A 12,999-nucleotide genomic window follows, 5' to 3' on the forward strand; every position below is an offset into this window, starting at 1 on the left:
TACACGGAAAGTCGGGGCAGAAGAGAAGGTTAGATGATATGAAGGATTTTCCGTTTGATTTGGTTGTGGATAGGGCTACTACGTATAGTGTGCGCGTGAAGCGTTCATATATCTGGGGAGTGGGATTTTTTATGGGAATAATAACTGGTAACCAGTAGAGATAAGAAAGATGTCTTGTTCACTATTTTATTTTCTGATGTATTGCACATCAAGTACGTGTAATCTGAGACCTTGATTTTAGCCAACGCCTTGTCCCAACATGAAATATATTAGACAGCATAGCCACAGTCAGATCGTCCTTCACATCATATGAACGAAGTCACATCGTCTGACCAATACTCCAGTCTGCTGGCTGGACATACAGGAGTTCGAAAACGCGCGTGTGGGTATCGATATCAATTAAGGTCGTCCTTTCTTTTACTTCGTAGATGATACGAAAGTAGGACCGGAGCCCTGCCAGAGCCGAACAGTGTAGTAGTGCGCGCACGTGGTGAGCATCATGAAATTTTTCTTTATTCAACTGAGCAAAACGAGGATAACAGAGTCGCCGCGAAGGAACCTGGCCAATAGTTAGACGGGCCGATCAAATCCATATGCCACATGACTTACATCTTGCTGACGAAGCGATCCTTGTTAACACCCTTGCCCTTGCCACCCTTGGGCTTCTCCGTCCACATCTCCTTCACGTTCTCCAACACCATGTTGCAATGACGGTCAAAAGCCTTGACTCGCGCGAGCAGCTTGCGGTTGTTTCGGCATGAGATCAGGACCTGGGTGTGTGTGCGTGTAGCGGTTTGAAGGAGCGACAAAGGCCCGGCAGTCAGCTCGTGCTCTTCCACAAGAGCGACCTCATATTCACTACGATAAGATAAGTTAGATATAAAATTTGGCACGTCAATGAACGGTCAAGGATGGATGGTTAAGTATGTAGGCCGTGTTCATCATGTGATGATGGGTTGAACCGAAGAATTCGATAAAGCGATGCGAAAAAAGGGATGGAATCGATGCGGGTAGAGGAGGGGTGACATACGTGAGCTCACTCTTGGGCTTGTTAAGCAGGTCTCTGAGGTATGGTTAGCAAGAGCTCGACCAGACGGAGCAGGGATCTAGATGGCGAGCAAAACTCCATGACTCATAATGTCAGATGGAAAAGAGGGGAAACATACTGGATCTTTGGGTCGGTAGACATGGTGGCCGTATAAAAGCACGCGGATGGTCGTCTGGCGTTCTCTGCTATCTTCTCTATCTTGCTCGACCATCGGAAGTTCGCTCGAAGGCTTGGCGCGAAACTGGTCACGTGCACCGTGTTTGCCGTGTTTGGCCGCAGACACATCCGGAGGTCGCGATTGGCTGCGTCACGTCGCGTCCAGACGGCGCCCGACACGCTTTTTGGCGATCTTCACAGCTTCGTTCACGAGTCCATGCAAGGCGTCTTCCTTTTCTTCTCTTCCTCTCTCCACTCCCACCACCAATCTTTTTTCCCACCATTACAACCCTGCATCACCTCGTCCGGATGAGTTGCAAGGTTTCCCTCTTCCTCTTATTCCTTGACTGACCCTGAACCTCCTTTTTTTCACCGCTCCGTCTGCAATATCACCCCTCGCGGATCTCCTCCCACTTCTGGCATTCCACGGAACTTTTTCCCCGCGAATTCTACCTGCATACCGTTGCATTCTCCTGGTCGACCGATCGTCCCCTTATTAGATTCGTCAGATTGACCGATAAGACGAGTGTGAGAAGCTAGATTGTACCTTGCTTCCCTCCGATGGTTCTTTCCTTCGATTTCTATCCTCGGCCAATCCCACGATCCCCAACCGATTGACCTCCCATTTCTTCGCCTCCATCTTTTCAACCTGATACTCTTTCAACTTCCTTTTTGCTTATGGTGAAATTCCTACGTTTGGTGGAATGGAATCCCAGGACGGAATATCCGTCCGCCCTATGAGGCGTGAGTTGGGAACACATCACGACATTGGTTTTGGCATTGGACGCTAATTTTGGACTTTGGAAATAGTGAAGGTACTCTACACGTTTGACAATGAGAGTAAAACAAATTGCCTGGCTCGATGGCCGCATCTTCTCGAAATCCAGACAGCCGCTCTGGATGAGAAAACTCAAGTCGGTGTCATCGAGCTAAAAACCTGCATCCAAGCCATTGTCTCTGCCAGGTTCGCCCCCCTTATTCACTGACACTTAATTTTCCAGTGTTAATCCTATTTCTCTACTTAGCCCCGAATTGGTCGCCCAACTTGGTCAAGATTATACGGTTTATGCCTACGATTATTCGGAATATGAGACACCTTTGGTCGGACAGGGAATGCTATCATGGGTTCTAGCTTCATCTTCCCCGACCCCTAACGCACCCGCTCACCAATCCAAAACCATGGTCACCGGTCGTGTTTGCAAAAATGTGCTTGGTCTTTTTTCGAAAGGTGCTCAAGAGACGTTGGAGGTCAAATTACGACTCGTGCCTGTCCCTACCGTTATGCAAAGCGAATACCTCGAAAGTATGCAAAAGTATCGGGAACTGAGCAACTACATCCCTCATGAATTCGATGCCCAATCATGGACAAATTTTCTTCGCCAAAACCCCGGCTTGATGGCCAACACGACGACTCAACAGGTTGATCGAACGACATCTCCCATGGACCACGCAGGAATTGAGCGATTCCATCGGTTACTCAGTGAGGGCTCAACGCCCAGGGAGCTTCCATCGATTGCCAACGATCCTTTCCGATCCGCGTCCCCCTCACAGTCCATCTTGGCACCCAGCAGGGTATCAACCCCAGGCGGACAACGTCCATCATATCAACAGCAGCAGCAGCAAGACTCGCAACAGTCACAACACCAAAACAGACCCACAAACGATGCCATTCGTCCCACCTCCAGTGCTTCAATGTGTGATTCAGACTTTGCCAATCACCCATCCTTTGGCACCCGCAGAGGCTCGATGCAATCCGGCTATGGCAGCGGCGACGATTCAGCCGATCCCCAGCCACGGAAGAGGGCCAAACTGTATCGAACTGAGATGCCTGGCAAATCTGACTTCAACATTGAACGGCAACCTAGTTCATTGCGAGTTGCAGCTAGCACAGCTGCCTCTGTCCGGATCCATCGCCCGACGCCTGTCAACCCAGCCATTGCTGCTGCTCAGTCTTCAAATGAAGAGCCCGTTCGGCCACCAACCCCCATTGGCCAACTCAATGATTTCCCCCGAAGGACACGCCCTCCGCCAAGTCTTTTACGCGAGTCATCAACCCAGAGCAATGCTTACACTTCGCCATATCCCATGAGCGACGACATTCCTTTGGGTGACCTACATAGTCATTCGCCGGAGGCATCCCGGTATCAAGGTATCTTTGAGCCCTCATTCAGTATGCCTTCCTCGCCTCCCGTCTTGGATTGTGCATTCCCCAATCGATCCAGCCCAGTTCTACCACCAATCTCTACGGATCCCGACTCTGGCTTCATGAGTGGAGGAATTGATGAAATCATGGAGGATGATATCGGCACACCGCTTGGAAACTCTTCGAGGTCTGTCGCCAATGGTGCAAAGAGGGAAAAGCGAATGGCTCGGTCTGAGGTTCAGCCCAGCTCCCCTGCCGTGGTGGAAAATCAGGGCGAGAACTTTTTGGTCAGTGATGGAATGGGCGAGCAACCTGCCAAAGAAGCAGCACCAACACTGCCTCGAGCACCCGCCAGTGCTGCCGGGTCCCGGCCCTCTTCTCGAGCCAGTGTCAGACAGGCACCGAAGGCTTTGGCGCCTGCGCCCATATCGCAGAGTGAGCTTGAGCAGCTCATTCACGCTATCCCTGCAAGTGATCCAGTCATGCCTTCTCAGGGCTCTCAGCACCCTCATTCTTGGAACGGTCCGATGAGCGATTTCGGTTCTGTCGCGACACCACCGCCACAAGTCATTGATGATGGCAAAAACCGGAGCGGAGCAGGAGCGAAGAGGCTGAAACAGGTCCAAGCACGTCTTGATAAGTGCATTCGGGATGGACAGGTCCCTCCTTTCTGTGTGAACTGCGGTTCAATCGAGACACCTACGTGGCGCAGAGCTTGGACGAAGGAACTCGCCGGCACCGAGCAAGATGCCAATGAGCTTATGAAGGATCCTACAATGTTGTTCTGGCGGGCCTTGGAGCGAGATGATGCGGAAAAGGTCACTAAATTCAAGCTTCACAAGAAGAGTCTGGTTGACGCTGACAAGGATTTTGTCCAAATCCTTCTTTGCAATCGTAAGTATAATATGTTCGCCCGGTTTAACATCATCGCTAACCCAGGTAGCTTGTGGTCTTTGGCTCCATAAGTTCAAGACGATGCGGCCAGAAAACAAATGGAACAAGTCTGCGAATAACTCGAAGAAACGCCCTCCTAGGAACCGCAAATCCGGTCCACTCTCGAACAATGGTGCATCAACAAGGAGCCGCAGCAAAGCAGAGTCAACCAAGCCTGCCGGTTCTTCTCCTGCGGGAACCGATGCCTCATCCCCGCCAACAGAAGATGGAAACACTCCTCGGGCAGAAAATGAAAATGATAACGAAAATGAAGACGATGTCCAGGAACCCCCGTCGAAGCGTCGTCGTGCCACCAGCGCAGAGCCTCGTAAGTCGTCTGATACTACGGAGAGCCGTTGGCACGAACAGGATGCGTCAGAGGCCCTCGAGCGGGCTATTCAGTCTAGCCCCGCTCGGAACATGGACAATCGAAATGCCCCGGCGGTAGAGCAAACTCCTACATCCAAGCCCGTGAGAAGAGTCTTGTTTCCCAACACCCACAATGAAGGGGCTTTGAAGCCTCTGGGTGATTCGGTCATGAACAGTCCCAGACGCAGCCCTCGTGTTCACCGCGAATCGGACAAGCAATCGCAGGACAAGGAGAATCAAGGTGCAGCAACACATGATGATCTTGACGGGCTTTTTGAGAGCCCGAATTTGGATTTTGATCTACCCACCAGTCCTACTCCCAGGAGACGCATTCCCAGGCCAAATGTGTTGGGGGAAAGACGACTTTCTCTTCCTAATTCTCCTTCTGCTGCACGCAAAGAAAATGTCTCGGATTTGACTCCGACCAAGCTCACTGCACAAAAACTCCAGCGCATCCAGGGAGGTGCCGGGTCAGCATCCCGTCAAAACAAGACACCCAAGCAGTCGCGTTCCCAGGTTCCCGATTTGCCCGAACTGTCTGACGATGTTTTTGGTCCAAACGCGTTTGAGAGCATGAATGGCATGGTTGTGGATATTTTTGAAGAAGACTCTGTCTCTGCTGCGAATACGGACTCTTTCTTTCCATTTGACTCGTCAAAGTCGAACAACAACTGGCCCGATTGGGTGCCATCGGACTACGTGTCTCCAGTCGGGTCTGATGAAGACCAGGTCAATGGCGAACACGACATTCCGGACGATATTATCAATGCGATCCTGTCTGGCCCAGACATTCAAAAAGAAAACCTACACAACTTCGACCCTTTCAGCTTTGACTCGAGCTTCCTGGGCTCTGATGCTCTCGGCGCAGATCTAATGGCTCTGGGAGTCAAGGCAAAGTCCTCTGATGGATCCGCCAACAAGGAACAGCCACACGCGGCTTCCGAAAATGATTCATGAATCATTACCTAATTTTGCTAAATTTTTTGACGAGTACTTTTACTCACATGGCTTAGTATATCTTTCTTTTTCTTTCTATCTGTTGTTTTAGCGATGGCGTTTGGGGGGTTTTGTCAGACTTTCGAGTCAACAGTGAAACACATACATGTTACGACTTTCTTTGTGTCACCCGAGGATCTTGGTATGAAAATCACTTTGTGCTTCTCCAGTGGATCTGAGAACATATCACTCGTTATTGCATATGAGACCAGTTATCAAGCTGTGTCAGGTTATATCCAAGTTACGACTACAAATCTTTAGTATTTAGCAACAAAAGAATCAATCAAATATCAAATCATAATAACTCAGTTTCTTCCAGTCTTCATTTTAAAGATGCTGCAATATTTGATGCCCAAAAAGTCTATTTACAACTCGCAAGACCATGTAATGTCCATCATTCGAAAGTAGTTCCATGGGTATGCCTCCCTCGGGGCTTGTGATTTAAATGGAGTCTATCCACGTAGCACAGCTCCTTTCATGAAATCATCATCATTGAATCCCCTCACCCCAACCAGCAAGCAGGGGGGAATAAGATATAGGCCAGGGAGGGGTTCCACCAGACGCCCTCCCTTGAGCATCCTTCAAACTATAGTTGCCATCCGCTCTAGTCATGCTCCACAAAAGGAGATGCAGAAAGAACAGGGTGTGATATCGTAATTCTGGTCCATATACCCGTACCAGCCTACTCCGTAGTGTTACCGCCTACAGCCAAACCAAACAAAATCGGTCAATGCATTTATTTATTCCTGGTCGTAGAAGATCGGCTTCAATCGATGTGTTGCCTCGACAACACGCTCGTAGATTTTGTAATCTGCAAGAGTCAGCACCTGTACATCTGAATCTATGCCTGTCCCAAGTTCGAGAAAACATACCACAATCAGCGGGATTTCCCCAATCCGTCGTTCCCAAGACACGCACACCAAGACCCTATCATACAGCATTAGTCTCACAAATCAAGAACAGCACAGTAAAGGGCCAAAAGGGTAGATATATACCTGTCCACCCTCCAAATCAGTAACCTTGCCGACAACCTCCACCAACTTCCCCATCTGCAAATGCGAATCCGGCTTCAGGATAAGCGTCACATCACCCTGGCTCCCGCATGTAATGGTCGCTGTATCGCCGCGCAAGGCGGAAACGGTGCCCAGTAGACGGACGGTGTGTGTGGTGCGGGGGCCAGTGCTGGAGGGGTGGAAGGCGTGCAGGTGGGCGGGGAGGACGCGGGGGGTTTGGAGGGACATTATGTTTTGTCTGATATTGTGTTGATTCGATTTGACGGTATTGGCGTTATTTGAGGGCGTTGATGTGGAAGAAATGGATAGGATTTGATTGATGTGAGAGTCTCGATGTTTGATTGTATCTCCGGTCCCGTCGCGGGGACGCGAACGCGTGAGCACGTGATGTATATTGAGCAATTTTGTCTGCTACGGTTTGCAAGGTAGATTTCATGGGGCAAACTTCGCATTTACTTTCGTTTCGCTTTCTACTATTAGTACGCTAGAGCACTATTTGATAGCCTCTAGATCATACGTTAACTATAATGAAGTTCCCAAGTCTAGTAGGCCTGTCACGTGACCAGGCAAGATCGCCGCAGCTGCGCCGAAAGCTTTGGAGCCGTACGTCAATCAACTCGCATTCCATCTGCGATTGGCCTTTAAGACCAACACATTTACTTTCATTTATCAGATAAATACATCGCAAGGACCGCTATCAATTTCAGCTTCAGTAGCTACACCTCGACTTCCTACAAACACCTTTTTGCGAATTGAAACTGCCGTCGCGGCATCGTCGTCGACATGCCTCCTCCATTACCCTCCGTCCATCGCGGCATGACCGCCAACCCGCTCAAACCCAGCCGCTACAGACCCGGAAAAGCCGTTGCCGAGGAGCCGTCTTCATCAGAGGAGGAAGAGGATGAGGAGGAGAGTGAGAAGATCAAAGAGCAAGAACGTCGCAGAGCAGCAGAGGCGCAACGTCGACGAGAGCGACAAGCGCCCAAGGCTACGTCGTTCCCGACTGGCGCTGCTGGAAAGATTACAAAGAGGGTGCAGGATGTGAAGATTGAGGAGGAAGATGATGAAGAGGGTTTCGTGACGGATGAAGATGAGGAAGAACAGCCGCCTAAAGTAGCTGCGCGTGTTCCGGGTGACCAACCGGCTCCTGCGGCAGTTAAACCAACGCTCAAGGAGGAAGACGAGGAAGAAGAAGAGGAGGAGGAGGAAGAGGAAGAGAGTTCCGAAGAAGAAGAAAGCAGCTCCGAAGACGAAGCACCCCGGAGAGTTCTTTTCCGCCCTACATTTATCAAAAAAGATAAACGGAATAACGCAGCGACACCAGACACAAGTGGACAGGCACCTGCCGCCGGCGTGGACTCCACCGTGGAAACAGAAGTTCGAAAAGCCCAACGACAAGAAAAGGCAGACATGCTCGTCCGCGAACAGCTAGAGAAAGACGCCATCGCCCGCTCCTCAGCGAACAAAGCCTGGGACGACGATGAAGCAGAGGCAGGCGAAGAAGGCGCCATCGACGACACGGACGGACTCGACCCAGAAGCCGAATACGCAGCCTGGAAACTGCGCGAACTCAAGCGCATCAAGCGCGAGCGCGAATCCATCGAAGAAGCAGAAAAGGAGCGCGAAGAGATCGAACGACGCCGGAACCTGACCGCGGAGGAGCGCGAGCGCGAAGACTCCGAGTTTATCGCTAAGCAAAAGGAAGAAAAAGACGCTACCCGCGGACAGAGTAGCTTCATGCAACGCTACTTCCACAAGGGAGCTTTCTTCCGGGATGATCTCGAGCGCGAAGGACTGGACAGACGAAACGTCATGGGACACCGGTTCGTGGACGATGTCTCGCGCGAGACATTGCCTCAGTACATGCAGATCCGCGATATGACCAAGCTCGGCAAAAAGGGACGAACGAGGTACAAGGATATGAAGAGCGAGGATACAGGACAGTTCGGCGAGGGCTTTGATAATCGCCGTCGTCGCGATGGCCCTGCGCTCGGCGTTACCGATGAGAGATTCCTTCCTGATCGTGACGACCAGAGACCCAAGGGTCCCACGGGAGCCAACGCCAGTGTTGTCCGAGAGAGACGGAGATCGAGAGATAGGTCCTTCTCACCAAGGAGAGACCGTCGCGATGACCGGTCGAGAGATAGACGCGATGACCGAAGAGACCGGTCAAGAGATCGCTACAGGCCCGAGGGCGGCAGTCGCAGAAAGCGGAGTCCCTCACCATATGACGACCGAGACAAGCGACGACGAATGCGCAGTGTTTCGCGATGAAGATGATCAATTTGAAAGAAAGCAAGCAAGCAAATATATCCATTGATTCTATTCCTATTGGCGTTGGTGGGTATCCTGAAAAAGCATGGGTGGGCCAAAGTTATGATGCATTTGCAATTGTGTGATTTTTTTGGTCATTTGATTCGTACTTGATTATATCTGGGATCTCCTCGTCGGCAGATCAAACATATTGCCGCATATACAATCACATATGTCCAGGCAGATCACCTTCCTGGACTTGCATAAACATCAACGCCGTCGTAAATAATTGCATTGAATAGAGAAAGAACAATCCTTCAGAAGTCCCTGATAGTAGTCTCCTTAACGCCAATTATGTAGACCAGAAGGAATCAATCACCTCAGTCATAAATTTATTTCACCCCAGCCCTCTCCAACACCTTCTCCCTCTCCATGACACTCTCCCCAAACCGTAGCAAGAAAACCGTCCGACCCGGCCACATCTCCGTCGGCTGATTATGCGCCGAGACCTTCGCCTCGAATCCACACCCATCACAGACACCCTCGATAATGCCCGCGACGAACGCCGCACAGTTGAGCATGTTCATCTCCTTGGGCACGCTGATGTAGGTATTCACGAGGGGGTCATTGTCTGTAATCATGTACTCGTTCGGCGTATCGGGGGAGACGGATTGTTCGAGGGCGTCAGCGGGACGCTGGAATAGGAGACGCCAGAGCGGGCCATGGATGAGGTGGAGGAGGGGGAGGATGCGGAGGGGACGATTGGGCGGGGAGGCCGATGTCGAGGAGCTAGATAGGGAGGAGGAGGTCGAGCTGGACATTGTTCGGTAGAAGAGGAGGTCGAGGAGACGGAGGCCGAGGGGGTAGCCTTGTTCGTTCAATCTACTTCATTAGCATCACCCATAAACCATAAACAGATATCAGAATCAGTAAGAGAAAACCTACCGTCTCTCCAAATCCTGTATCCCCGTAACCCTCCGCTGAGCATACGTGACCATCTCACCAAAGAGATAGGCAAAACTGGCGCGACTCGACTCCGCATTCCGACTCCGATTCAAGTGTCTATCGTAGATGGTTTTGCGATTCGAGGGCACGCGCAGCCCGGCACTGGGCTGCGGCGACTGCGACTGCGAGGCGGCATGGCTGTGCTGTGCGGATTGGGTTTTGTCGGAGGTGTTGGAGAGGTTCGAGCCGCTGTTGTTGGTGTTGCTGATGGAGAGCATTGCGGCGTGTCGTGATTGTGTCATGGTGGATGGAGTAGGAGTAGGAGTAGTGGTTGGTAGGTAGGTGGTGGGGTTGGCGGGTTCTAATTATATCAAGATCAAGGGGTCATGGTGTTCTTTTTGAGAGGAATTGGATGATGAGAAGGAGTTGTTCGACTGCTCCTTTGGTCTATGGAAAGAGAGGTGAAGTTTGTATGTCTCAATGTTGTCTGTATGGCAGCGGATGAGGCTCATACGGTAGGGGAAAGCATCCTTTTATGCAGTTCTGGGGATAAATTCAGGATAAAGATTCTACGATTTATTCAGTTACAGTTGACTACAGTTCTACAGTTCTACAGCAAGTATCAAGAGTAAAAGCGAAATATCATGCATTTGACCACTATCTAAACCGATATCCTATCTAATCGTCCTTAACCCAGTGTATTCAAAATAAGACCTATCTTCAAAGCAATTAGCAACTTTCTCAACCGAAAAAGCAGTGATTCAATTCGATAAAAGAAGCAAAAAATCAGACATCCAAGGAAGATATTGCGCACAGAGCACGTCTTTGATGGGTTCAAGCGACGGCTAGCGTGGAAACTGCGAATGTAGGAATGGTTTTCATCATAAGAGCCCGAAGGCCGGTGCTGGTTTGGATTGAAAGAGAAAAGAAAAAGGTATAACTCACAATTGCAGTTAATTTGCTGGTGTTTAGAAAGTGATGGTAAACTGATTGTACATCATAAGTACTCAGTGTGCTGCTGTCAGGACAGGCATTGTTGGCGATGAGAAAAAATGAAGAAGAAAAATTTTGGGCGGCGAAGAGGCTTTTTATAGTCGGCCTGAGGCTGCCCGGCAACGCCAACTTAGACGAAGCTTCTAGAGCTCCACTGCAAGGAACAATCGATATTTCTGTCTGATTCTACAGTATTGAAAGAAAAATAAAAAATAAAAAATAAAGTATGCGTATTTGCCTATATATTATTATTCACAGATTTGGCCGTCATTTCATCCATTACTCCAGCTACTTGAAACTCTTTTGCTTTTGTCGGGAATTCCAATGCAATGTCTTCGAGATGCTATGCACCCAGTCCTCGCCCCGTCGTCCTGGAGGTAGGACATTGGCAAATGGGTACCGCGATGCTGAGACGGTTACATAGTCGCCGGGGTGTAATTCAATCCTGTCACCTGTCAATCAAGGGTCTTGTACAAGTCTGAATAAGAATGGGGCTACCTTTCTCGTCCATCGAAACTTGCCCATGAGCTGGTTCGGGCATCGTATGGTACACCCATTCGTAGAACCATTGTGTCTGGGAGTATGAGCGGTCGGAATGACAGGGTATGCGCGCAGATCGCAGTGAGCAGGATAACAGGGTTCTCTGGATGGGATAGCGACCCTCCGGCTGCTAGGTTGTATGCAGTCGACCCAGTAGGCGTCGCAATGCAGATGCCGTCAGCGAGAACGGTGGTGAAATGCTCATCATCGCCAAACAGCTCGATTTGAGACATGGCTGGAATCTTGTTAGCAAGTATTTCATAGACAGCCCTGCTCGGAAACAAACATACTTGGATTCGGTCCACGGTCAAGAACAACATCGTTCAGAATCTGGAATACCTTGTCAGGCGTATGCGTCAAGGTGCCTTCGACCTCCTCCCCAATCAGCTCCTCAACAAGATCCCTCTTGGCCGTTCGTGTCGCCAACTCGTCCGTCGAACGCGGCTTGCTCCTCATAATCGTGCACTCAAACCTCAGCCTCAAACTCACCACCACCCCATCCCGAAACGCCGTGTCCAGTATCTCGTTATACTCATTAAAGTCAAACTTGGTCAGAAACCCCAAAGACCCCAGCGAAAAGGACAGAACCGGCGGCACAATCCGCTGGAACAGCCAACTCGTGTAGAGCACCGTCCCGTCGCCTCCAAGCGTAATCACAAAGTCAAACAGATGCGGCTTCTCCATCGCAAGCTTCGTATCCCAATACCTCAGCCGCCCTTCCCGGGTCGGCTCCTCCTCGAGCAGCTGCTTCGCCGCGAAATCTGGATGCGTCTCCAGCCGCTTCTCCACGTAGACCACATACGGCGCGTCCCGGTCCTGGGATAGCAGCCACTGCGTGACCTTTCTAGTCAGGGTGACGAGGGACTCATCGTGGGCCTTGGTCACCAGGAAGACATTCCGCACGGTAAGCTTGAGCTTGATGCTGCCGAGTTTCTTGGACAATTTGCGCACATTCCACGCCATGTCGGACAGTTGGCGTTTCGTCAGGTGTCGCGATTGAACTACCGTCGGGGCGAGTTTCTCGGTCTGCTGGTTTCCAAAGTCCACCACGGAGACCACGCTGTCTGTGGCACCATGAGCGTCGGTGATGAGGGGTTGCTCGTCGGTGCTTTCCTCCTTCACTTGTTCAACGCTATCGTGCTTGGATGGGGGTGTCACCCATTCTCCGGCGATGAGAGAGTGTACGAAACACGCGGTTGCTTTGTCTGGCGGGTCGAGCTGAGGTCTCTTTGGATCGTCGGCCGTAACCAGAGAGGACTTGCGACGGTGTGTAGAATCGGGATAGAAAACGACCTAGCCAAGAACTTCATTTAAGTATCGCCGATATCAACAGTATAAGAGATGATAGAGATACCTCCAGCTGATTCTGGGCGTCCAGGTCGCTGGCTACCCCGTCATGACTCTGATTCAGCCCACTGTCAGTTTCCGAACACCCCGCATTGTAGGGATTTGCAATTCCACAGCACCCACGTACATGATCATCCTGAGGTCGCCCTTCGTCCATGATACTGAAAGCTGCTTGGCTTCTCAAGCTCTGGGTGAGGTTTACCGCACAGTTCTCATCCTGCGCCCTCAGCTGAGGTGTGGAGGTTCATAAACGGTTTGGGTTA

At 50.7% G+C, this 12,999-nt stretch overlaps 6 protein-coding genes across 6 annotated transcripts; 2 read left to right on the plus strand and 4 right to left on the minus strand.

The window, feature by feature from the left end:
* Positions 1 to 516: 516 nt before the first annotated feature.
* On the minus strand, positions 517 to 1,189 carry ASPWEDRAFT_26725 (mRNA splicing protein SMD2; the record flags this gene model as incomplete). Its single annotated transcript, XM_040832886.1, has 4 exons — positions 517 to 559; positions 610 to 858; positions 1,031 to 1,063; positions 1,167 to 1,189. The coding sequence occupies 4 exons, from the start codon at positions 1,187 to 1,189 to the stop codon at positions 517 to 519; spliced, it is 348 nt and encodes a 115-aa protein (XP_040691000.1).
* A 719-nt stretch (positions 1,190 to 1,908) lies between these two features.
* On the plus strand, positions 1,909 to 5,606 carry ASPWEDRAFT_170813 (putative GATA transcription factor (Ams2); the record flags this gene model as incomplete). The annotated part of the gene is made up of 4 exons (XM_040830683.1): positions 1,909 to 1,948; positions 2,015 to 2,168; positions 2,230 to 4,241; positions 4,291 to 5,606. 4 exons carry the CDS (start codon positions 1,909 to 1,911, stop codon positions 5,604 to 5,606), a joined length of 3,522 nt encoding a protein of 1,173 aa, XP_040691001.1.
* A 334-nt stretch (positions 5,607 to 5,940) lies between these two features.
* On the minus strand, positions 5,941 to 7,097 carry ASPWEDRAFT_39009 (putative ssDNA binding protein Ssb3). The gene is made up of 3 exons (XM_040835013.1): positions 6,641 to 7,097; positions 6,518 to 6,572; positions 5,941 to 6,456 (listed from the first exon to the last, which is right to left on the minus strand). Exons 1-3 carry the CDS (start codon positions 6,884 to 6,886, stop codon positions 6,386 to 6,388), a joined length of 372 nt encoding a protein of 123 aa, XP_040691002.1. The 5' UTR covers positions 6,887 to 7,097; the 3' UTR covers positions 5,941 to 6,385.
* Positions 7,098 to 7,214: 117 nt separating this feature from the next.
* ASPWEDRAFT_58891 (microfibrillar-associated 1 family protein) lies at positions 7,215 to 8,978 on the plus strand (the record flags this gene model as incomplete). Its single annotated transcript, XM_040838415.1, has 2 exons — positions 7,215 to 8,728; positions 8,802 to 8,978. The coding sequence occupies exons 1-2, from the start codon at positions 7,442 to 7,444 to the stop codon at positions 8,976 to 8,978; spliced, it is 1,464 nt and encodes a 487-aa protein (XP_040691003.1). The 5' UTR covers positions 7,215 to 7,441.
* Positions 8,979 to 9,303: 325 nt separating this feature from the next.
* ASPWEDRAFT_108213 (trafficking protein particle complex subunit 5) lies at positions 9,304 to 10,134 on the minus strand (the record flags this gene model as incomplete). Its single annotated transcript, XM_040827956.1, has 2 exons — positions 9,304 to 9,796; positions 9,857 to 10,134. 2 exons carry the CDS (start codon positions 10,132 to 10,134, stop codon positions 9,304 to 9,306), a joined length of 771 nt encoding a protein of 256 aa, XP_040691004.1.
* A 942-nt stretch (positions 10,135 to 11,076) lies between these two features.
* ASPWEDRAFT_39011 (putative NAD+ kinase) lies at positions 11,077 to 12,970 on the minus strand. The gene is made up of 5 exons (XM_040835014.1): positions 12,864 to 12,970; positions 12,744 to 12,791; positions 11,680 to 12,682; positions 11,348 to 11,624; positions 11,077 to 11,294 (listed from the first exon to the last, which is right to left on the minus strand). The coding sequence occupies exons 1-5, from the start codon at positions 12,891 to 12,893 to the stop codon at positions 11,138 to 11,140; spliced, it is 1,515 nt and encodes a 504-aa protein (XP_040691005.1). The 5' UTR covers positions 12,894 to 12,970; the 3' UTR covers positions 11,077 to 11,137.
* Between the last annotated feature and the right edge of the window lie 29 nt (positions 12,971 to 12,999).

This window comes from Aspergillus wentii (genome assembly GCF_001890725.1).
Source record: "Aspergillus wentii DTO 134E9 unplaced genomic scaffold ASPWEscaffold_3, whole genome shotgun sequence".
NCBI classification, from domain to species: Eukaryota; Fungi; Ascomycota; class Eurotiomycetes; order Eurotiales; family Aspergillaceae; genus Aspergillus; species Aspergillus wentii.